The 25,164-nt window shown below is 40.2% G+C and overlaps 1 protein-coding gene across 5 annotated transcripts in view; it reads right to left on the bottom strand.

Annotated features, from left to right (window-relative positions):
- Positions 1–25,164, bottom strand: part of ctnnd2a (catenin (cadherin-associated protein), delta 2a) — a 160,597-nt gene that overhangs the window by 16,279 nt on the left and 119,154 nt on the right. For all 5 annotated transcript variants that reach the window (XM_077508499.1, XM_077508498.1, XM_077508496.1 and 2 more), the window contains 5 exons: positions 20,713–20,899; positions 15,633–15,750; positions 13,362–13,544; positions 8,480–8,653; positions 6,620–6,770 (listed from right to left, as the gene is read on the bottom strand). In XM_077508499.1, coding sequence (XP_077364625.1) covers positions 6,620–6,770; positions 8,480–8,653; positions 13,362–13,544; positions 15,633–15,750; positions 20,713–20,899 — 813 coding nt within the window. The remainder of the gene's footprint in view (positions 1–6,619; positions 6,771–8,479; positions 8,654–13,361; positions 13,545–15,632; positions 15,751–20,712; positions 20,900–25,164) is intronic.

A 25,164-nucleotide genomic window follows, 5' to 3' on the forward strand; every position in this document is an offset into this window, starting at 1 on the left:
TGATCTTCTCAAATTTGAATCCTGTGACCTTCATGCCTGATTTTATCATGGTAATGACATTTGGACATGGTCATTATTATTTATGATCAATGTGAGGGACAGAAAGTTCTCAAAAATCAAGAGGAAAAAACTTTTTTTCTTTTTCTTTCATACGGCTGAGAGGAAATATTGAACATTTCCAACCATGTTCCTGAAACTTTATCTTTTGAAGAAGACAAAAACATTGATTATTCTTGCCGAGGACTTCACAAAGGGAAGAAACTACGAGTATCAACGCAATGCAAATAAAAAATGTAGGCTGAGTTTCATTGGGAGTTTTTCAATGTTTCATGGTTACATCTATTCATGTTTCAATATTTGTCAGTCCGACTGCTCAATTCTAGTGGATAATATGCAACATTAAATCCACATTTGATTCAAATAAAAACGCAAAATCTTCAAAATCAATGGATTCTTAATCATCACTTTGGTCTGATTTTTGTAATTTTGTATACATTTTAATTAACTGAGGATGTTGCTGATGAAAATTTTAGCAGTAGATAATAATAATAATAATACATTAGAGTTTAGATTTGGTTGAACAAGGCGGAAATATTTTGAGAAAATCCTTTGTAAGGATTTAGAGTAAAAAATAATCATGACTCAGCGGAGCATTCGAACAAACCATGTTCGGTAAGTTTCCTTTCTGACACAAACTACATAAACTTGGAGAATACAGTGTCTGCCGTTTCCCGCTCTGAGTCACAATCCAACTCCAAAACATCCGTCTGTGCTGAAGCGTCCATGCTAAAAACAGCAAGTTTCATCCTCACTTCCAATCTGCCATCAAACAAAACATTAGCTCAGTGAGGAAGAACATTTGAGAATTGAGTGAAAAGGGAATGTGTGAAAACACACGTTGGATGAACACTAACTTAAAATAGTGTCAAATTGCCAAGAACTCTGTGAAGCGCTAATAACGAGAATTGTAGACACGACGGATAATTGGGGAAATTGTTTGTAAGCATTTGTAAACAACAGCAAATTCCAAAGTCCTCAGTTGAATGTACATCAGTTCATTTGGACGCGTCACCTTCCCTCCAAATTCTCATCGCAAAACAACGGCGGGAAGTCCAAGTTTTTCAATGATTAAGTAAGAACACAATATTCTTGTAGGTAACACGTTGATTCATTCATTTTGACTGTATTGGCAAACCTCTTTTCTATTCCACTGACTTTTTTTCTCCTTTCAGACAGTGTTGATGAGACACTTTTTCTCCCCGACCGCTCATCATTGTGATCGGCAAGATACTTTCCCGAGCCTTTGATAAATCCTGTTTACTAGTCAAAGTGATCCGGAAATGGCTGAGAATGCGGAATAATGACACTATTAACCTCCAGAAGAAAGCACACATAAGCAAACATACAATTCCGCAACCCTCACGTGCGCACTGCATGACACGCACGCACACGATCGAGGATGAGAAGTGGGTTCATTGGTCCTGCGTTATCGCCGTCGGACAGGATAAGCAGAGGTGAAACGGTCTTGTGCTCCACAGGGTTGAGCTAAATTCACGATATGAGCAACTTGACTCATTTCCTCACTGATGAAGTGACACACATTGGCTTTCATTTGATGAATTTGGGAGCGACTGACGGAATAATTCACTAACTTACTGACCGGCTAATTTAGCGAGTGCCTCGCCAGATAATTGACTGTGCCAGTCAATGACAATTTATTGACTGGAGTGCTGATTGAGTGAGCAAGTCATTTATCAAGCCACTGACTGAAGAGACGTCATAATAAAAGTAGGGAAAGTCTTTGCTAAAGAAAGACATTTCAATAGGGACGTCGAGTTGCCCTTCGGAAAACTAACCAGTGTCCTCCAGGCAGCTGAGACACGGTGATACCAGAAGAACAAAGGATGAATTATTCATTCATACAAAAAGTCGCAATGCTTCCCAAAGTCAATGCAAAATTAAACAAATATAAAAGCTTCATCCGACGTTTCCTCTCGTTTTCGCTGCAAAACGGAATTGTAGGAAGTTCAGTCAAGTGAGTTTTGTCACGCATGCAAGAGGCAAGTCGGGAACATCATGAAACCGTTTCACTGGTGACCTCAGAGTGCTGATGTGGCAATCGCACAAAGAGAAGAGGGAAGACAAGTGATGCCTGAAGAGCAAATGAAGATCGATTTTTCATGAGCGAGGAGCAGCTTGAATGTACAACGTGAAAACGGCAGCACCGTTCCAATGGCAATTTTGGATTTTTTTTTGCTTGCCGTCGGACATGCCTCGTCTTGCATGTGTTAATAAGCGCTTATGACATGACCTCCAGTGCAGCGTCCCTCATGTGGGATGCAGAGGTGCTGATCTATTCCTGCGCTGCATTCCCTTGTGCCGCTCGCTCCCTTCCAGAAAGCTGCGCTTCATCAGGGCCACCATGGCTGATTTGATTTCAAGAAATCCAATTATAGCCCCAACAATGGAGGGATTTGATTGTTTACTGGAGGAAAAGGGAGAACGTTATTGAAGTCAAATTGGAGGTAATTGTCTCAGAGAGCTGTTATGAGAGATGAAGCAACGTGATTCCGCTGAATGGAATGAGAGGAAAATATGTTTAGTGCACAGTTATCAGTGTTTGTTCATCGAAAAAAGTGCTTCTGGATTATGTATGATAATCCGGCAGAAATCTTGCCCACTGAACCAAATCTCATGATGTCATTGCAACTTTGCATGCTGTTGTATGTCACTTTGGCAATAGGGGGCGCCAGAATAAAAGTAACTGACAACGCTGCGTGTGATTCTCCTAATTCGTCCATCCATCCATTCTATACAGATCATGTGCTGATCTAATTTTGGGTGAGCTGGAGCCTATCACAAAGACCAAAGCAACTACTTTGTCCAACTGTGTGTTTAAAAAAAAAACATTCAGGCAGCTAATGTGGTTCTTGGGGTACCACATTGTTTTTGGAACGTGGGAGGAAACGGAAGAAAATGCAGTCAGGCGTACGGCGAACACGCAAACGCCGCACAGCAACCAGGTTGCCAGTACCATCAGCTTGGCCCCATATGCCATTGTGTGCATATTATTCTCGACTTCATCCGTTTGACATCATCGAGTGCTCAAACGTCAAGGTGGAAAAGATTCTCTGAATAAAACACGCCACCACAGACACAAAAGCACAAAGTTGTCTCAGCGTGAGTCACCGGAGGGCCACACGTCATCTTTTGGCCTTCTTCTGGCGAACCTTCAAAAGTTTGAGTATGGAAAAGTGTCAGGAAAGCCATCACGGACCTTCGAGGACGGTTTGATGAGTGCTCGTCATGTGACTTCTTTATTTCGTTTCATTCATTTGCCTATCACGGCTCACCACTTCCAACGCTCACGTTTGCAATCAAGCGCTTCGCGAAACCCCGGCGGTACGCCGCTGCCGTTTCCATGGCAACGCCTCGGCGCCGGCGTCATCGGCGCAAGACACAATGAGCGAGTGAGAAAGAGAGAGAGATGTTGTGAGCTCATGTCTGAGACGGTATTAGTTTGAGAGACGTGGGCGTCCAATTAAGAATGTACGCTTGGAGGAAGAGTAATAATCGACTCAAAGACGGGAAGGTGGGCAATGGAGGGAGGAGAGTGGGAGGGGAGGACAACTCCACAATAGCAATTGTGTGACAAGAAAGAAAGAAGAAACATGAGAGCATATTTGCTGATATATTTGTCATTTTGGCTTGACAGTTACATTATATTCGACTTCACGTATTTAATATAATCCGCAGTATTGCGCTCCCTCTTTGAATTAAATGCTTGCTGCAAAACACAAGTGGAAAAAAACCAATTAAATCGAGCTGTGAATTAATTAAGCGTCTTGAATTAATACCGATTTTGAATTAATCGCTTTTCATCCGGCATTAACTTTGTTTTGGTGGCAAGCGCAAGCGTGTGTTTATAAAGAGCGTCGCAAAATAGCTGCTCGATTTGGAATAACGCGACGACGACTGCTTGGCATTCACGCGTGTCAAATTGCCGTCTGCAAGTCAACGGGCGAGAATTGCAAAGACGGACTGCATAGCGGTAAATGCCAGTCATTTATCTTTACAGGATATTATACAGATCAAAAAACTAAAGAGGTAGAAACGGAACAAAAGGGGATGAGCGAGCAGATGGATGATGCAAAGTGACTTCAATGTGCCACCAGATGACATTAAAGACACTTGAAACAGATGCAAATGGCTGCTCGGTTTCATCTTTGCCTGTCCCTCTATTTAATGGCGGTTCTTAACGTGGGTTCGATGGAACCGGAGAGGTTCAGTGAGTCGGTCTCAAGGGGTCAGCGGAGGTCAAGACACACAACAAACTCATGATTTGTGTGTTTTCGTTATCATCGTAATTTTAGACTATGTTGAGCAAAAAAATTAAACGGTCGGATGGATACACGTGATATGAATTAGTGCTGTCACTATCAAATATTTCTAGAATTTAATAACGAGATTTTTCGATTAACCTATTGATTATTCAATCAATTAATCTGATTCATGTGAATTTTGCATTCAAATGTATGACAAAAGCATTTCCCCCCCGTTTACTGTTTATTAAACGGCAATTTGTGTTTATTTCATAATTGTATAGTGATTTTAAAAAAAAAGAAAAAATTGATGGGGATTGATGTTGTACTATGTTAACGGTTTGGACATTCTTTTCCAAAGTCAAAACAGATGTTTGTAAATATCTTATTTTGATTACTGGTAAACACAGGAGATAATCTTCTTTCATGAAGGACTCCAGAAATCAGTTTACAATTACTGTTGATCTCGAGGATTTGGACAATTTTAAATTAAAAAATGGCTCCAAACGATTACTCAATTATTAAAATATTTGTCGATTAATTTGATAACTTGTTAGTTGTCGAAATCGATTGATTTTGACAGCCCTAATATGAATTCATTTGTATAACAGAAGACATGGTGTTCCACAGGGTTCAATTCTGGGGCCTATGCTGTTGGGTTCCATCTTAATAAATAAATAAATAAATAAATAAATGAAAAGAGTGGAGGTTGTTTTAAAGTGTTCAATAAATAGTTGAGTGATGCGAGTAACTGCATGATTTGCAATGCTAAGTTGAGCAATTCTAAAGCAACACTTGCTTAACTGCATGGAGATAAAATCAACAACAAAGAAGGAAGTGGTGAATGCGTAGAAGGAAACTCGGAGGGTTCAGTACCTCCAACAAGGTTAAGAAGGACTGCTATATAACAACTAACTAAAATTCCATCTGTAGTGCCAGTCATTTGAAAATATTTGGCCAGCAAGAATGCTCTGTCCAACATCTTTGTCAGCCAAGGATCGTTTTTGCCCTGATGTAAAGAAACAGCAGTTGACTGTGAGGTTTGAGTCAGTGTGTGTTAATAAAGCTTGTTGTCAAGGGCCAAGCAAGATGGGGCGAGCGGCGTCTGGCCTCGACCTCTTTGCTGTCACCGCCAATCATGTCACACCTTGCCGAGAGCAGACGCTCGTCTTGGAAGCAGCTCTTACGCTTCGGTTTGCATCACTCAAATGTTGCTGTCATCTCACTTGCCCGTCGTCTATTACAGCGCATTCAAAACCAAAAATCACTACTTGTAACCCAACAAAACAATTTTTTTGAGTGAAATGAGTTTGAAAATAACAAATTGTTCATTAGTCTTTCCCTAAAAGCCAAATTTATTAGGGAACCCTCGCCATAATTCTTCGTTATCTCATTCTGTTTTAAAGAGGCTAATTAAACAGTGCTATAAAAGTTGATCAATTGCCTTCACGTATTTGAATCAATTAGATAACCTTTTAATGATTTCCAGAGGAGATCATATATTGTTCTCATCGTAAAAGACCCAATAGAATCGCTCATCCAATTCTGTGACTGTTGCAAGAGGTGCTTTTTTCTTCTTCCATCCATTAATTTAAATGGAGCTTTTAGGTCGATAATGTAACAGCGAATGACTCACTCTCATTTGTTGCAAACGCCGTTTTAACAGCTATAATTCCGCAATCAAAAAGCACCCCCCCCCCCCCATTGAGCTCCTCCATGTAGTTTACATGCACAATTGAAGTTTTTGCATGAAGAAAATTGCAGTGTTGAAGCACAAAGTAACTGGCGAACAAATGAAATGAAAACTTGTCATCTGTGTGCAGCGGAAGCCATCTGCTGCCATGCAGCAGCTCGATAAATGTTGCATGGGAATGTGGCGCTTCACTCTGTGTTCTTAAACCACATCAACAGAGACTCCAGAAATCCTCCCCGCAAGTGAGGGAAGCATGGTTGCTATAGAAACCGCCGAGCCCACCAGAAAGCTGCAATAATTAGACATACCAGAGGCAGAAACACACAGACAATCCCCTCCAAAAGTAATGGAACAGACAAGGCAATTTAGCGATTTTTGCTGTCAATCTCCGAATCAGTTTGCTTTCATTTTTCTTGAAAGTCGCAGACAAAATCGTTTGGTAGACTTTCGAGTTCATTGTTCTTGTCTTTTTAGGGAGTTGAACGGCTCTCCGCAAAGACTCGATTCCCATCATTCATCATGCACTGAAGAGCCGTTCAAATGACTCGATTGGTTGGTGAACGTCGCATCGCTAATAGAAGCAAATAAAATGAAGCAGACTCACCGATTAACTCCTTGTTCCGGATGTCCAGCGCCATATTTCTTAGAGCGGTGGCCACGGCGCACACGACTTTGTCGTTATCGATCCGCAGTAACTCCACCAGGATGGGAAGTCCTTTCTCCTTACGAACGGCAGCCCGGATATACACGGACCACTGCGAAGCAAGACAAACGGAGCAGTGGCCAAACGGTTCGTGGATTAGGAGAAGGTTTATCAACGAAACCGTCATGGCGCCGGCATGTATGCCATATGTGGCTTTGACAGACATTTTTAGCCAGCATTTTTACTCCTTTTACATCCACAGCATGAGCACAAATGATCTCCGGATAAATGGGAAGGTGTGGCGAACAGCTGTGAGGCAGTCAAAGTCCAATGCTCAAGAGGGAAATGTATGGAAATATTCGGGGGCCGTTTGAGAGGCTGAAGTAATACAAGTGACTCACAAGTGATACATCGTAAGAGGGAGAATGATATGAACTGGAGCCAAGTCTTCAGAGCTTGGAGACCACTCTATCCTCCCTCAGTAACTCTCATCGTACACTTAGATGGCTTTGTCAACCCGAGATAGCTCAAGTACTGCCACCTTGTGGCTCATATGCAGATAAATGGATAGAAGTCTGCCTTTTCAAATGACTTCAACTTCAACCCATTGCGCTCTATTCTAATCGAGCGAAACAGGAGGAGAGAATTGCAGGAGAATAATCAAGATCTTCTTCTTTGGAAAATGTTGCCTGACCTTGGAAATAATCTGGGGTATCGGCCGATCAAAATGTTGAATCGGAATTAATCACATGACTTCAATTTGTCAAATTTGATATCTGTTTTAAATGTACAAGTTTCATACTCTGGCTAACGGAAAAGTCGAAACAAATGTTACACGAGTAGAAATATGGCTTCATCTTTTAGTCATCGATGCAGTAATTTCATCAGAATTCAAAAAATTGAGTTAAAATGAAAAAGGTACTTACTGTAAAAAAAACCCGAGTGTGATGTTGATTTGTGTTGGGGTCATTTTTCTGCCACTAAATGGCAAAATTGCATTTGTAAGAAGTTGGTGACAGCTCGGTGCATTTTTCTATTCATATTAAGAGCTATCTAATCTTTAATATGAAGTCACTTGTGAAATTCTGCACATTTTTAAAATTGTAAAATACAACTTGACCCCTGCTAAATTTTGACATGCATTGCGACTGGAATTCACCCAGTTCAGGCTTTCCAAGTAAGTGGTGGTCATTAATCGCGCGTTAAAATGATTTTTTGATGGCGTTAAGGGAACTTTAAATGAGCTCAAAATGAACGCACTCGAACTCTGGAAGCGCTCACCAAACCAAACACATCTCCAGATGCTGAAACATTCCTCTTGCTCATCGTGTGTCCTTCACTTGAAGTGCTCCTTTCAACCAAGTAAAACAAATATAAGCTGATGGGAAGCTGTCGACCACACCCCCATTCCCAGATTGTCCATTTGCAGTCGCCCATTTGACTTGTGTCATTTCAAGGTTACACTCTCTCAATTCATGTCTTGTTGGGGGGGGGGGGGGGGGGGGTGTCTCAGACATCTCCAATCTTGCCCAAGGCTAACACTGCCTTTACTGATACCATCCCTTTGGACTGCATGACTCATTCATTATTCGCAACAAGCTGGCGGACCCCGGGTGGACTCCTGTGTGGGCTTAAAGTCATTCTTTATACAATAAGATCAATCACAGACTGCATTTCAAAGTTGAACCAGTTATTTCCTCCGCTCCAAATGAATTTCTGTCTGCGAATCTACTGAGTAGCATTCCCAGATTTTTACTCCATTTGACTATTTGTCTTGTCAATGAATAGTTTTGGGAGCGATTCCTATTTCTCATTCGTTACCTTCCAGCTGCCAGCAGCCAGGTTCTGCAGTGCTCCAGCTGCTCCCTCCAAGGTGTCAGGATTGGAGCATTCGGACAGCAGGGTGAGGTAGGGCTTGACAATGGTGGGGTGCCACAGCATTTGAACACCTTTGGGGGGATCCACCGTGTCTGGAAAGGGACCAACACCATCCCACTGGAAGCAAGGAGGAAGGACAGGTTAAGATTGTCGGGATAACGGTGCCGTACTAAGCAAAAGCGCTAATTCACTGCACTTGCTTGCCACTATGGGCAGGGCACAGGATGGCGGTGGTACAGCGGAAGCTTGCCCATATTTGGCACTGCTTGCTAAATGGCCAGACAGGAATTGACCCGGTGCCTTTTCATGCCGGCCTGGACAAAAAGGAGGGCATAGCTAGGCAATATTCATTTGGCGCAGCCTTTGCTTAAAATGAGGAGGAAGCGAAATGATGAGTAAAGCATCTGGGTCAATACTGTATTTTAAGCAAACATTTTGATTGTTAAAAATATTCACTCGCAGCCATTTTCACTGAAGCAACACCCTTCCCTCACGGTTGTTTTACTGGATTTTGAATGATTTTGCAAGGCCCACAGAATATTGTTCTTTTGCTATAAAAACATGGAAGCTACCAAAAGAAAGATTAGAGTCTCTTCTTTTATCAGGAAAAAAAAGTACATTTCTATCTGTTTCTATTTTGCAGAAATTACCAATAGAATTGTGGGGAAACATCTTGTTTTCAACATGACCCTGGTTGATCTCTTATACTCTGCTGCCACTTGCTGGCCGTTTTTGGAATTACTACCATAGTTTCACCCGTTTACTGTGCATGAGAGGCTGCACGAAAGCCTTCTATATGCTCTACCATTAAAAAAAAAAAAAGAAAAAAGTATAAATATGTCTTTGGGACACATAACATTTAAAATAGAACATATTTATACATTTTTGGGAGCAAATTAGTTAAAATCACAAGTTTCTACTACTTTTTAGAAAGCTGGTACATCCAAAGTAGTGATCTCTCCCCATCGATGTGACTTCATCATCATTTGTCATTAGTCAACAACGACCCCTGTACTAAAGAGATACTTTAATATTATATATTGATATTTCGTCTATAATTAATGTAACAACTTCATTATTTTTCATGAACAATTAATACATTTAAAAACGACATTTTCCACTTGCTGTTGACTGAAGATGACATCACCCGTGCTGAGGAAACAGGTAACGACCAATCACCGGCTCCAGTTTGCCACGATTGGTCGTTACCTGTTTCCTCAGCACAGGTGATGTCATCTTCAGTCAACACCAAGTGGAGAAATTAGTTTTTAAAGGTATTACATCATATTAATTATCGACAAATCTTCTTACTGTTGAAAGTGGCTCAATGAGTCAAGTCCCCCTTTTAAGTGCAGTGTGAAAAGGTCAAATAAGACAAAAATGTGAATCCGAAACAAACAAGCCCAAATTCAAACATCTTTTTTTCCCTTTTCTTGAAAGTGGAAATGGTGAGAAACTACAATTTCTCTTTATGAGAGAAACCTTGGCGCTTGATATAAACACAAAATAACAAGTCAACAAACCTCCTATTAAGTAAAATGCTCCCTGACACCTTGATTTTTTTTTCTTGATTAAAACTGATGAAAGGGAAATCGTGAGCAAGGGCAAAGGATGAAATAAAATAGCTGCTTTCACACAGCAACTGCATTTTCCTTTTGGAGAAATAAACCCAAAGAGCTTTAACTGTCACGTCTTTTACACAACCTCCGTCGCTTTGTTACTCCATCTTCTGTTCTGTCATCTCTCTCTCTCTCTCCTCTTTTTTCAGATTTGGTCTCTTCTTTGGCTCGAGATGTCTTGCTTTTCTTTTGTGCATGGCACACATTACCTCAATAAAACCTCCTTTCCATGTATTTTTTCCTTCTATTTCCTGACTTCTCCCTCTTCTTTGAGTTTTCCTCCCCATCGACCTTCTCGTTCCGCTCAACTGCTTCATGGTAAACTAGTCTTTTGCACTGTGCGTGCTTTATTTACATCAATTCTCTGATGGCAAAATCAAACACTCGATACAATTTGAAAAGTGAACAGAACAGCCTATTACCTACAATTGTTGCCCTGCAGACCTCCTACGTGAATATGAATATTGGAGATCATATTAATGCACAGAAGGAAAAAGCAAAGACCTTACACCTATTGAATGTTGCTGAATTCAAAAGGTGATAACAAGCCACAAAAAAAATGGGATTTGCATAACTGTCACACAAACAACAGGAAGATAGCAAAAATGTTTCATTTGGAGCCGTGGAAGGCTACGAATGTGTTTGAAGGGGGTCGAACTCGCAATCTATGTTGTAGTTCACACCAAAGAATCAGCTCAGAATGTCTTTACAGTCAGAACCCGTCCAAGAAACATTAAGATAACAATGATGACCAACACAGGGAGAAGAAAAGGAAGCCTGGCGGTCCGTTATCAGTGCCCCGAGTTTCTTAGATGAAAAAACTAAACGTTCGGAAGTAAAAGATTGTCAATCGGAAACACTGTAAATATCCAACATATCCTAGCAAGATCTAAAATTAAGAGCTGCTTATTGATGAATTAATAGCGCCTTTGGTCCTTATTGCATGCATTTCCTTCAATTCCTTGTACAGTGTTTGTGTTTACTTGTATGCAGCAGTCAATTAGGGGTGTTTAGCTTGAGTTCAGGCACCCACGCTGTTCTTTGGCCTTGCTGTCAGAGACGCTAATAAATGATGAAGGGGACGACATTACCGTCCTGACACCGCCTACCCTCGTTTCTTGCTGGCGCTCTGTTTTCCACTATTACCTCATTTTATTCTCTTCGTTGTCTAGTGTACGCTTTTTTTTTCTTTTAAATATAGCTTGTACTGGATGTCAGATTGCATAGCAGATGTTGTGGGCAGTAAGTGCAAGAAAATCAGTTGCTTGGCATCTTTTGGGTGTCGTTTCCTTTACCTCTCACGAAAGCACATTGAAGTGGAAGACAAAATAACGGGTTGACTTGTAAGTCAAACGGTGTGATCTCACCTCACCCACTTTCTAAGATAGAGCACACGTGCACGACACCAATCTGGTGAGTGAAAGATGAATATGGAATTGCTTGAAGACTTTTTCAGGTCCCGTATTTGCCACTTCAGAACAGGTACAAGCGGTTCGGACTTTTTAAGCCGCCAGAGTTAAGCAAACTTCAGCTTATTAGCTCCAAAAAGAGAGTAGACGGAACAGAGGATAGAGGGCCAAGACACAATTAAGCTTTTGACAAGATCTAGCTTTAAAAAAAAGTAAAGTGCCATAAAAGAATGAAAAAGTTGCCTGTGATCCAATTCATTAGAAAGGAGTCTAATGCGTTTAAACAGGTCTACAGCGTACTTTGTGATCTCAGGTTTCCATCCCTCCTCTGCATTATTCAGCCAGCGCGCAGCTCCCGTGTCTCGACGGCTGACACCGTGTTCCTGCTTCATCTTCTCCGTTTTGGACCCACGTGTGACGGAACACAGCGTTTGTATTGGCCACAAATTCAAGTGAATACGTGAAAGGAGAACGGCTGCGCCGTCGTCACATCTTAACCCTACTTGGCAGGCTTCCTTCACGTGAGGAACAGCGTTGCTGCTGAATCGCATCAATTGGGTGAAATTCAAGAGATGACTTTTGATTGATTTCACAACCTGTTTTTCCCAACTCTTCTTGGACATATGATGAACACAAAGAACACAAAGATGCAAACACAAAAAATGTTGAAATGTTAAGAAGCAAAAAACCTTGCATGGATTTTCCAAACGAACAATGTTTAGTTGAGTAAAAAAAATACATGAAAAAATTACACGCTGATAATGTGACTCATTTGTCACAAATTAAGGGGTTCCGAAAACATGAAGGGATAATGGGAGTGAATTAGTCCCAATTATAGCTATGTCCCTGAAACTACATATCACTGGCCAGAAATTGGTGAATTTTCACAAATATATACTACTGCTAAGTGTGGGTGTTATTTTGCCAAATCATTGACCAATATAAAGTGTTGAAAAAGGTTTGAACTCTTTAACGATGCTATAAAGAGACTTACGCAGTGATTACTTGAGAGGTATTCAAAGATCTTAAGTGATTTGTTACAAAATTGAAATACATTTTTACAAAGTTCGTAGAAACAAATAGACACAAAAAAAGTTTCATTGGCAACTTAAATCACAGGGCTTCACTGTCCAAAAAACAGACGAAGGACATGGAGAAAGAACAAACAACAGGGGAAAAAAAAAAAAGAAAAAAAAAACCCAGAAAGGATTATAAATACATACACACTCTAAAAAGAGAATTGTTGAGCTAATTTAAGATTGCGGAATAATTGTTAAAAAATTGCTTCAATTCAATTGGTAACACACGATTGAATTCAGTTAATCCAAAGTGAATATATAAGTTTAATTAATTGAGTTGATTATACTTATAATTAATGATGAGTTCATTAAACTTTTAATTAAGTATGAGTTCATTTAACTTAATATATTCACTTTGAATTAACTTAATTCAATCATGTGTCAACAATTCAATTTGTAATCTTAAATTGGTTCAACAATTCTCTTTGAGAGCAGTTATTGTAAATTAATCAAAACCATAAATATTGGGTTATTTTTTTTTATTATGTCACTAAAATATATATTTTATATATACACATACATATATTATATATGTTATATTATCATACATATATTTTCTGTAAATGTACATTTGAATATTTCACCAAAATGGACATACAGTACGATCTAATTTGGAATCCAATTTCAGCCTCTTTTCTTCCCACTATCTAACATGGACGTGGAGTATTTTGAATAACATAAAAGCTGCCTTCGTTTGGAATGCTTTTTGTTTTCGTACCTGGTCGGCACCCTTCTTTTTCTTCTTCTTCTTGCCCCAGCAGCCCGAGCTCTCTCCATCGCGAGCGTTGGCGTCACAGAGGAGGCCGTCCAGCTCCTCCAAGCCTCCCTGCTGGCCGTGGGACGTCTCGGCCGCCAGGCGGTAGGACAGGTTCCTCAGGATGCAAACGCAGTTCTCCACCGTCTGAGTTGGGAAATGAGAACGATGAGAGGACCGATTTCAGAGATGAAATGTCACACTTGAGAACACAGCTCAAAGTAGACGTGAAGGCCTGCGCCTTTTCCACGAGAGCAGGACTTTCATCCGCCTTCCAGCCTGAAGCGTACTTGATGGAGAGAGTGAGAGGAAATTGAGAGGCTCGATAATCCACGGCTGATATCAATGAGCCTTTTATTAGTTCTGACTTGGAGATGAGATGAGAGGAAAGTCAGGTGAATGAGGAAACACGGCAGATCCAAAACATTTTCCAACGCGCCATTAAACAGGTGAACAACGCGAGATCAGGCATATGCGTCAACGGGTTTAGTACCACTGGTGTCACCAAGACAACGGTGTGGAAATGAACAAAGTCAAATCATCCATCTTTTCGCCCGCCACTTTACACAATCGAACACGCTCGGGAGACGCCGCAAACAAAACAACGTCGCGCTCGGGCGAGCTGCAGTCACGTGAAATCCACCATCAACCATAAGGCATGCTTAAAATCCTTTCATTTTCTCAAAAATTGAATATGCTTTGTAATCCAGTGCGCCTTCTGGATATCGGCTTTTCAGTTTTGTCGTCTTTAATTGAAATTCTTTGATACTTGTTGTGTTTTCTTTCCTATTATATTGCCATTCTCATTCTCATGCACAACTAAACGCTAGCATTTATCTTTTCGTCATAACATAGAATTATTTTTCAGCCTGTCGGAATCATGGGAAATGAAGTCCTACTACCTGAGAATTGTTGGCAGCATGTTTCCAGCATTACCAAAAGATGCCGATTGTTTACAGCTGTTATTAAACTGTCAACAGATGACTTAAAAAATCTGCTTTTACCAATCGACCTCGCATACCGATGAACTGAAAGCAATTATTGCGACTATTTTCGAACACAACACAGGATTCGAGACGAAATGAGTCGAGCGGTTTGCCCGCCGCGGCAAAGGAGCCAGCGGCTATCATTTATGGCTATTTTGCTAATAACCGCCTGCGCGTTCACCTGCCAATCAGTCTTTGTTAGCGGGGCCACGGCTGCTCTCCTCTGGCGGCTGCAGTCAGATGTTGGAGAGGAGCGGGCGGATAAACCGTGATTAAGGGAGGCCATTTGGAGCGCCTGGCAGACAGGGAGACCTTGAGAAGCCAGCCAGCCAGCCACAACATTGTTTATGCCATATCGACCGGTTGACACGAGCGCACGCTCGCTCGCTTCAGGCCTGCTCCAACCGGAACATCACATATGGGGAAATGTTCAATGCAGAAACTCTCCATGCCTGCTACTAAGAGTGAAATATGACCCATTTTCAACTTCTTACTGGGCAATCGGTAAAGATGTGATATTTGACTCGATGAAATGCCTGAGGGGACTTCACAATATGTCATTCAAACATTGCCGTACAGTTTATACAGGAAATGTACGTCGGCGAAGATCCAAATTACAATTGTGGTGAAAGTCTACAATCTAAATCTAAATCTGTCATTGCAGAATTTCATTCCCCTCAAGTGCGAAAGCGAAAGTTTGTCTTTGATTTGCTGTTGTTAGGTTTGTGAACTAAACAACAATCTAATCAAACTTAGTGAATAGATCATTAGTAAACTGTTCATGAGTTATTTACTAACAGTAATGAGGAATAGAATAATGTTCCAATAACATATATAAACTATTAACTGATACTCACCAAGTCACTTAGTAATTTACTAATAGCTTATTTATTATCAATTACTCATTTAGTTGGTATAGTTATAAATAATTAATGATTACCTAACAGTTTATTCATGATATATTAACTACCTATAAACATCATTATAAAAAACAAAAACAAAAAAACAAACTGTTATTCACAAGTTCACTCCCAGCCATTTTCACTACCGGCTGTTTTACTGGAATTTGACTGATTTTGCAAGGCCCAAAGAATATTGAACCTACCAACCAAACAAAATATTAGTCTCTTTTTCATCAGGAATAAAAAGCTTATGTTTATCTGTTTCCGTTTTGCAGCACTTAGCATTGGAATAAAGAAGAAAGAAGAAAGGAAGGGAGAAAGCCAGTGTAACATTTGAGCACACACACCTTGCTGTCAATCTCAGTGCTGCCCAGAGAGGTCTGGATGACGTAGAGCAGAGCGTCCGTCAGGCCGTCGCACTCTCGCATCCTCCGTCTCGCCTCCTCACCCGCCGAGCTGACGTTCCTGGAAGCAAACGCAGGCCGACGAAGTGGTCAGGATGTGTTTTGTCAATCGCGAGCGCAAAATGCCGCTAAACGGGGAGTTTGTGAGGAGGCAAGATAAGACGAGGTAGAAGCGCACAGAGTGGCGGCGAGATCCCCAAAGCTATATCATTGGAAAAGGTGCATTACAATTCAGGCAGCAGCATTTGAAAAAACAAAAGTTAATGTTCACATTTGCACTTTAGAGCGAGATTGGACATTTTCTCAAAAAGAAACCAAAGAAACCAAAGTGCCGTCTGGTTCTCGTGGACTCAATCTCGATTTGTGTGTCCGATCGTCCCACGACTAACATTCAAGTCATTCAAACGTATCGCTAAAGTTGTTGGGATGTTTTGGTAAATGTTCAAACTAGTGCTGTCAATTGATAATTGATAATGTGCCGATTTATCGATTAATTTTGACAGCTCTAGTTCACATCTTAAACCGTAAAAAAAAAGGCGAAATTATTATTATTCTTTTTTTCCTATAATGCCACGGGGTATTGACTTGCACATGCACAATTGTGGCATTACAGAAAATACCCCTCTGCATTATGGGAAAAAAATGTTTTTAGGTTTCGAATGACTTTACCAATACTTTCAAACGACTATATAACACATTCGAAGGACTTTCTCAAGTAGTTTGAATGACTTTTCAGTACGTTCAAACAACATAGCGGCAGTTCTGTGCGTCCATTGTTAACCAATACATGCGGTTTACAAAAAAGGTGCATCATGTGTGGTTAATCAAAAAATCTAAACGCGAATATAAGCATGAATGGTTGTTATGGGTGTAATTCCACAAAAAGTTGCTTTCAGACCTTGAAATGCCAACCGACTTCTTCTATTGATGTTCAGTCGTTCTGAATCAAGTGCTTTACAAAAGCGCTGCATTGATAAAAAATGCTGAAGAAGATGAATTATTTCATTTTCATCGAGTCAAAAAAGGGCTCTGTGTGTTTGCTACGATCCATCTTGTGTTTCATATGTCAATATGATGCGGAATCTTTTATAGTGAAGATAGTGGGTGGGGCCTCTACCAAGTAACTCAATAGTTCGGCTTATTTCTTTCATTTTGTCTCTTTCCCTCGTTAATTTCCATTGATTACATCATACATGCGCAGCGCTTAATTACAGTTCGAATGAAATTCCACCATGATGGGTTTGCAGAAAGCCAATAAGGGAAACATCAAAAGAATGATCAAACTAATTAGTCAATAATTCCAAGAGTTTGTCATATAGGTGAACAGATATGCCATCCAATTGAAATGTATTGAGTCCCATTCATCATGCTGGCATTCTAAAGAGATCACAGCTCTTTGACTAGTCTATGAAATGAGGGCAATCCTTTATTGTTGTAACGAGAATGAGGTGAGAGAAAGACGCAAGAACTCAATTAAAACTTAACGTCTAATGCTTCTGGCTTTCCAAGAGAAGGTCAAGTCGTTTTCACCAGCTCGGAATGCTAATGGAAAAAAACGCAAGCTCACTTTGCATAACTGGCTTCAAAGTGACGATTCTCGGAAGTCGTTGGGAAACGGCGCAGACTGACAACGCTTCATTCGCAGTAATAAAGACGCTTGCTTGACTTTTTAAATGTTTAAAGGGAGAACTGGAACTTTTTTTTTTTTTTTAAATCAGATGTATCCACCTGCGCAACGCCAAACCGCTCGTCTCGGTTATGATATGAAAAAGAAAAAAAAGCCCGACAAGCTAATACTCAATGGGAGAGCTTTTCCGCAAAGTGGGAAAGGCCAAATGATGAGACAACAACAGAGGCTGGCGCCGAGATGGTGAGACGTCACCGCTTGGATCATCGCTTCAAGAGAATGTGAAACCCAAACCAGAATGTCACCGCCTGACCGTGTGCCCAATTCAGACGGAAAAATTCCACGCCTAATGCACCAGTGAGAAAAGAAATGAGAGCACCTTTTCGTGACCGTGACAAAGTGCCAGAGAATTTCTTGCAATTGAACAGGTAATCGCCACTCTTGAACTATTCCATTATTGACTTGCATCTCGTCCTATCTGATGTCACTCCTCATTAATTCAGTCCAAGTCATTAGCTTGCATCATGAAATAATTGCCCAGCGAGAACGACGACAGAACATGATTAAGCATCCCATTCACGATTCAAAGCGCCGTTATTTTGGCTATGTCACACTGATAAATGACACGCCGTTTCTTACACTATACATCATGTGGTTTAAAAAAAATTAAATAAAAAAATGTCAGTCCAAGCAAGCTACCGTGTAATAATTAACATTTGATCATTGCATTTGGGGAAAATATGGCCGAGAAGAGTAAAGTGCAGCAAAGATGTGATATTATTTTGGCTGAAAAAAGAATGATAGAATTATGAATGAATTTATTTGGTTCATTGGCAAATAAAAAAAACTAACTCTACTACTCTAGCAACTCGCCACTCGAACACTACAAAATAGAAGAAATAATCAATAATTCAATAATTGTACATTTTACAGTATAAAGACAAGTTATGTATTATTGAAAGGGATGAAGAGTGTTACCACTTTTTTTTTTTTTTTTTTTAAACCTAAACATTTTAAAATAGGGGACATTTGAGCAACAAGCGCACAAGTGGGATCCCATTTTACGGAAGGTCTTATCTTGAATTCAAGGAGCTCTTAACAACTATCCAATCTTTCAAGTGTTTTTCAAGGTGGATTTCAAAATGAACTTTCCCTCAGTCGACTAGAAGCAAATAAGCACCCGACCTCTCGGTGGACAAATGGAGCATCCATTTTCTCTGGAAACCGCTCGTTTCTTTTTGATGACCTTGATAGCAACGCGTACAGCAAACACATGGACACAAATGATTGGTTGGCAGATGGCTTTCTAATGTCGCTCAAAGAACAAATGACCACCGAGTGACATGAGAGCAGCTGGTGTGAGGTGGCTCCACGCAGTGTGCGAATGTGCGCAAGTGAGGACAGTCGAGGGTCATCGGCAGTCGGCTCACACATACAATCCAAAACAGATCAAACCGGGAACATGACGAGATGGCGACGGCGCCTGCATGGAAGTTGGTGTCCTCGTGGGAGCGAGCAGGAGACATTCAATTTGACCAGGATGGACCATTTGTCTCTCAAAAACTCTCTTTTCAAATGTGCTGACTTTTTTTATTGGATACGTCACGTGACAAAAAAAGCCAAACAAAGTAATGCTGCCGTCTTCTCTTCAATGATGAGCAAAAACAATCCGTAAACTTCCCCCACCCATAAATAATGGCCGTTACAACTTCTTAAATCACCACATTTCAAGGGGTGCTGACATTTTTAAATATAAACCCAGCCAATGTTCATCCCGTGTGTGTGCGTTTCTGTGATCCCGATAAGCCGAGAAACAGAACCGCAGACACAAACGTGTGTACAGTGTGGAAGCGGCGAATGTTTTTTTCTGTCTCTGTGCCTTGGCTGTGAACCAGCACCCTGCAGGGAGGTAAACAACATTCAATTGAGGCTATTGAGGATATTGAAAAGCGTTCACATAACACCAAGTGTCTGGCATGATAAGTCTTAACGTGTATGTGCGTGCGTGCATGCGTACATTTGTGTCGATTGATTACATAACCTTTCCTTACATAACCATTCGTACCACTAGTGACTGGACACATACAAACCCAACTAAAACACATGCACGTAAAATAAGAACATTTGCAAAAAATCTTTAATCTCTTGTTGAATGTGATAAACGGTGTCTGTTGCAGAATGTTCTGTTGAATTGTTTTTTTTTTTTTTTTTTTTTTAAAAGAACATTTAACTCATTTGCTCCCAAAAACGTATACATATGTTCTATTTTAAATGACGCATTTATATGTTTGTTTTATGTTTTTTTTGAATGCTAGAGCATAGAGAAGGCTTTGATGCAGCTTATGACATGAAGAGGCAGCTTAAAGCAATGGTATTAATTAAAAAAAAAAAAATGTCAACAGGTGGCAGCAAAATATAAGCCAAATATCAGCCAAGTTCTTTTTGTCAGTTTATTCACCAGGAATATGAATATTGATGAAACTTATATATTCCAATGCTAATTGCTTCAAAACGGAAATAAATAATAAGATAATTTTTGAACTGAAATGAAGGGCTGGTAATGGTAGTTAGTTATTACAAAAACGGCCAGAAGGTGGCAGCAGAGTATAAGAGATCAACCAGGGCCATATTGCAAAAGGCTCTTTTCCCCACTGTTTTAAACACATAATGATGAAACTTAGGAGGACACTAATCTTTCTTTTGGTAGGTTCCATGTTTTCATAGCAATAGAACAATATTCTGTGGGCCTTGCAAAATTAGTCAAAATCCAGTACAGCGTTGCTTCAGTGAAAAAGGTTTTGAGTGAATGAGTAAATGGATTAGGAGTGATATATGGATGCAAAACTCATTTCAATCTGAAAGATGTTTTACTGCTTATGATCATGATCTTTGTTTTGATTCCATTTTATCCTGTCATGTGTTTCTTGTTTGCCTTTTTTCCATGTCTTGCTCGTTAGCTTTCTGTTTCCACGACAACCTATCAGGCCCCTCCAGCCACTTCATAACATGACCTTGTTAAAACAAAAACAACAAAATCTGCATCTTTAATTAATCGACTAATTGATTTTATGCTTCTTCTTCTTTTTTTTTTTTTTTTTTAAAATATGATCCCCTAAAAGAAATAAATCATAAACATATCCACAAGTAGTGTGTACCCGTAATGGGAATAGGGTCTTTACTCTAAAACTGAATAACGGAGATTGCACTGCCAAAGCTAATAAGACTATTGTGAATTATGCATGCTGCTATACGATGACTGCGGGGAATCAATAAAATAAAATGCTTATTTACAAACAGTGTGTCGAAGGCATCAAGCGTAAACAGAGAGGAAAGCGCATGTGCATCTTGACCCACTTGATGCAATTGGCATGCTAATTTCCCGCCCGGTGCTTTTACCTGAGGCAGCCAGTAGCATTGCGCAGCACCTGGGAAGTGTGAAGCTGGAGCTTGCGGTCGTCATGGTGATTGGGGGAGGAGTCCCAGTTGGAGTGGGGGATGATGACGCTGTTGGTCAGCACAGCCAGCGCGTCCTGGATGATTGGCATCTTGAGAGCGTCGCATGACGACAAGTTCCACAGCACGCCTGCGCAGAAAAACTATTTCATTCATGAACAATTTACAGATTTTTTTAAATTCCATCCAATATGCCGTTATCCTTTTTCGCATTCTTTCAAAATAAAGCTGCCGCCAAACGGGAAGTTGGAAAATAACAGTTCCAAGTAGTTGAAAATTTGGCAAATAACTCGTTGTCCGTCCTTTACATCTCTAAATTTCTGCCTTTTAAAACTTTCTCGTGGTTCTGACTAACAGCAATCTCTCCCACGTGTACTTTCTCAGCTCTTCTTTGCCTGCTAACGTGACATTTGGAGGCACATTTTTGATGGAATTTTAAGCAGATGGTGACATGAACCTCTCAGAGGTGTCCAGGGCAAAACATTTGGTTGGATTTTGTGAGGTTAAAAGTTGGATCTTGTCGCTCACGTTGATGTGAGCTTGAAACTTTTCAAAGTGAGGCGAGGCCACTGGGCTCAAGGCCAAAATGGAGGCTGCACTCCACACTGGAGAGGGATTTTACAGCTGGCATTTTAGGGAAAAACACTTTTATCACTTTCTGACATAGCTTCGGCTATTTTTAGCCGAGGAGAAGTCCTTAAGATTTACTCCATGTTTGTGATGCATTGAAAAGTCATTTTGTGCCTTGGCGACACTGCACACAAGCTGTCATTAACAGTGTGCGAATGTTCGCACGTTTTACATGCTGATACAACAACGTGCAGACACAAGCAATAATCGCGAGATATTTCTTTACTGGCAAATGAAATGTCCTATTTGCATATTCAAAAATGTTAACAAGTGCTGACAAAGTTGGTGACGATGAATTAATACAGGAGGGAGGACAGTCAGACAAGCTGAGTAATTCAGGCAGGAACAGATTGAGACAAAAGATGACACATGCTTTGTTGTATTGCCATGGTGAGTTTTGTCTTTTTTTACAAAAGAATAAGAAGCTACAAATCAAGGGTATCACCAAACTCACATATTATGCATGCAATTGACAATTTTTAATAAAAAGCCTGAAGAGATTCTGCACACACATAAAACAATCTTAAAACTGGTATGCAAATACCAACAATCCTGCTTCACATAAAAATCGGTTTTGCCACTTGATTGTGAGAAAGTGAGATTTAGAAATAAAGTTTGTTCTTACTAAAGATCCAATTGATAACAACCCTTTTGTCTTAACAATTATAAAAAATAAATAAATAGTCTTCCTCGACTTCATATACACATCAAATACATTTTTAAATAAAATCTAAACTAAAGGCAGTTTTATTTTCTAACGTGACATGTTTAACTATTAATGCTGTAATGGCAAATCTGACCATTTATACATTTTTGTAATCACATGATGAAGATGATGTCGCTCCCTCAGACGATTTGAATAGTCCCACAAGTTTGGCCATGTTCATGCTGTAAATAGCAGTTTCATTTCCAGTTCTCATTTGTGCCTCTTGCAAGTGCTTAAATGTTCCTGTCAGTGGTAGCAGAATGTTATTCTCACAATGTACTGACATGTAGAAACAAATATATTATTCAAATACTAATTTTAGAAAAGTAATTCCATTCTGATTACTTGACTGAGAATAGTTGAAACTGCAGACATGTTAGAATAACATGTTACAGGCATCACTGTTCACAACTGAACAGATCTCAGCAAAGACACAAGAACAATCTATCAAAGCGTCTAAACAGCTCGAATGAAATGTTTATAGAAGGGAAATGCTTGTATTTGTACCAGTGCAATAGTAAAAAGGCCTGGAGTTATGTGCTCGCTTTATGAAATTAAACAACATTCTTGGTTGAAAAAAAGAAGACCACTGTGTCCTTATTATTGTTATCGTGTAAAACAAAAGATGAAAAAACGTCAATCTGTGCATAAACAAAATGTGGCAGTTGTGTCAAATTAGCCATGAAAGAGAAGAATGGCTTGTGTGTGCCTGTTTGACTGTCTGGATAACGAGGACAAAGAGGGTGATAAGGCGATGACCATTGCTGCTATTTGGCACCAACTGGGAGCTTCAACCTTTCTGTGTGTGGGTTTCCATGGCAACATTTGCCATCACTTAGCACTCTTTTTTTTTTTCTTTTCCACCCCTCAAGCCTCTCGCTTTCCTCGCAAACGCTCTCCTGTCACGAGCACTTGCTCAAGCAGCAAACACACAAAAGTCACTAAAACCGGCACATTAAAAAGTGACATTTTCCAGGCATTTGCTCTTTTTATTTACACGGAAACCCAGCTGAGCTAATATTGTTATATTTATATTATATCATATTATATTATTATTATTAGGGGTGTCAGGCGATTAACATTTTTAAATTGTAATGAATTGCATCACTTCAATAGTTAATACATTTTATATCTGTTCTAAATCTACAACAAAATGCACAATTAAATGTTTTGGAAGTTTTCAGAATTGTTAACATAAAAAAAAAAAAAGAGGAAAAAATGTTAAACTAATAGAAATATGGCTGCATCTTTTAGTCATTGATACAGTCATTTCATAATCATTCATAAAATTGAGTTAATTAAAAATATGTACTGTACTGAAAAAGTGTGATATTGATGATTGATTGATACCGTGATCACCTGCAGCCAATGCTAGCCAAGGGGGGCAATTCATCCAAAATCCTTTGAGTCAGGCGTGTGCGTGCGCGTGTGTGACTCTTGACTACCGCCAAAGCCGAGACCGGCTCAGCAAGCCTCGGGTGAAGCAATGCTCTAAAAAGTCATGTCTCCTGTTGCTTGCGTAGGCACATGGCAGCCGGAAAATACATTTTTAATTGTGTTTTTGTTGTTGTTGTTTTTGCCACGAAACGGTTACAAATGCCACACAAGCATGTCCAGACAACAGCCCTTAAAAACTCAAGCCTGCGTTTCCGAAGAGGTTCGAAACGTTGACTCTTGATTGCAATCAGGTTGCAGCCGCGTTCTTTGTCAAACGCCAGCAGAGCCAAAATAGAGCGCAGGCTCCTCCAGCGTTTTGTGGGACAACGGCAGCATCGCGTCTGCCACTGTGTCATGTTGGCCAAATTCCGGTGTGACACACGCTATCGCACACACATCGGCCTGCTCAAGAAACATGGATCGGCCATGCTTCACTAAGCCCACGGGGCCCTTTGGAGGATTGCAGTCAGGTGACCATAGACAATGACATCATTCGAGAGCTTTGTGTGTGCCAGCCGGGGTGTGTGCGTGCGCACTCCTTTATCTGGTCCTCTCTAATCCGTCTCTCTTGGCTCCAACTGGGTCCCTCCAGACACATGACAGACAGTTTCCAAGGAGCTTGGTGGTTTGGGGGGGAATGTGGGGATGATTGCATGAATTCATGAATAAATGAGAGTAAGACTTGTAAGGGGGGGGGGGGGGCAGGCCTGTTAGGACTCAAGTGGAAATGTTTTATTAAACAGCCCTCATCTACGTGGCTGCGTGTGAATTAGTAAACCGCAGAGTCAGAACCGACTGATGAACAAAGGCAAAGATGAGAAATGATACAGTAAAGGTGAGAAAATATAGAAAAAGAGCGATGAAAAGTGGACACATTGACTTTGACAAAGTGTTCGTTCGGCAGCAGGTTGCTGACTTGGGCCGGTGATTTTTCTGCAGCAAAGAGCAAGAACCACCATGATGCCTTGATTTATAATTTAAAAACAGCTTGGGGCACAGGTTCTTCAAAAAAGTCAAAAAAGTACAACAACTTCTGACTTGATTGGTTTTGATGACACCTGACAAAGTCAAATTTCATGACAACTGGAACGTCACTCACAGAAAAAGCAAAGAGCACTTCCAAGGCCAAACAATCCTCATTTGGAGCAATGTTAATTAAGTTGCTACCTTTATGCATAACCCCTTTCAGCATATTTGAGAGGATGGGATTTGTTTTTTCTCCGCAATTTTTGCAAAATCACATTCATTAAAACAAACACGTTAACACCACTGCTAGTAAGTCAGTAGCGCATCTAATATTTCACTAGCATCACAAACAAGTTGAATTCCTGAATATACATACATTTGAGAGGAATTGTAGTTATTCCCAAAAAAAACAGCAGGTGGCAGCAGAGTATAAGAGATCAGCGAGGGCCATGTTACAACAAGCTGTGAAGTCTTTTCACCAGGAATGTGAATATTGATGAAACTTAGCTATATTCTGATGATAATTGCTGCACAACTGAAACAGATACATTTTTTTTTTCCTGATGAAAGAAGAGACTCTAATCTTTCTTTTGGTAGGGTCCGTGTTTTTAGAGCAATAGAAAATCAGTCAAAATCCAGTAAAACAGCCGGTAGCG

This window comes from Festucalex cinctus, chromosome 20 (assembly GCF_051991245.1).
Source record: "Festucalex cinctus isolate MCC-2025b chromosome 20, RoL_Fcin_1.0, whole genome shotgun sequence".
Taxonomy (NCBI): domain Eukaryota; kingdom Metazoa; phylum Chordata; class Actinopteri; order Syngnathiformes; family Syngnathidae; genus Festucalex; species Festucalex cinctus.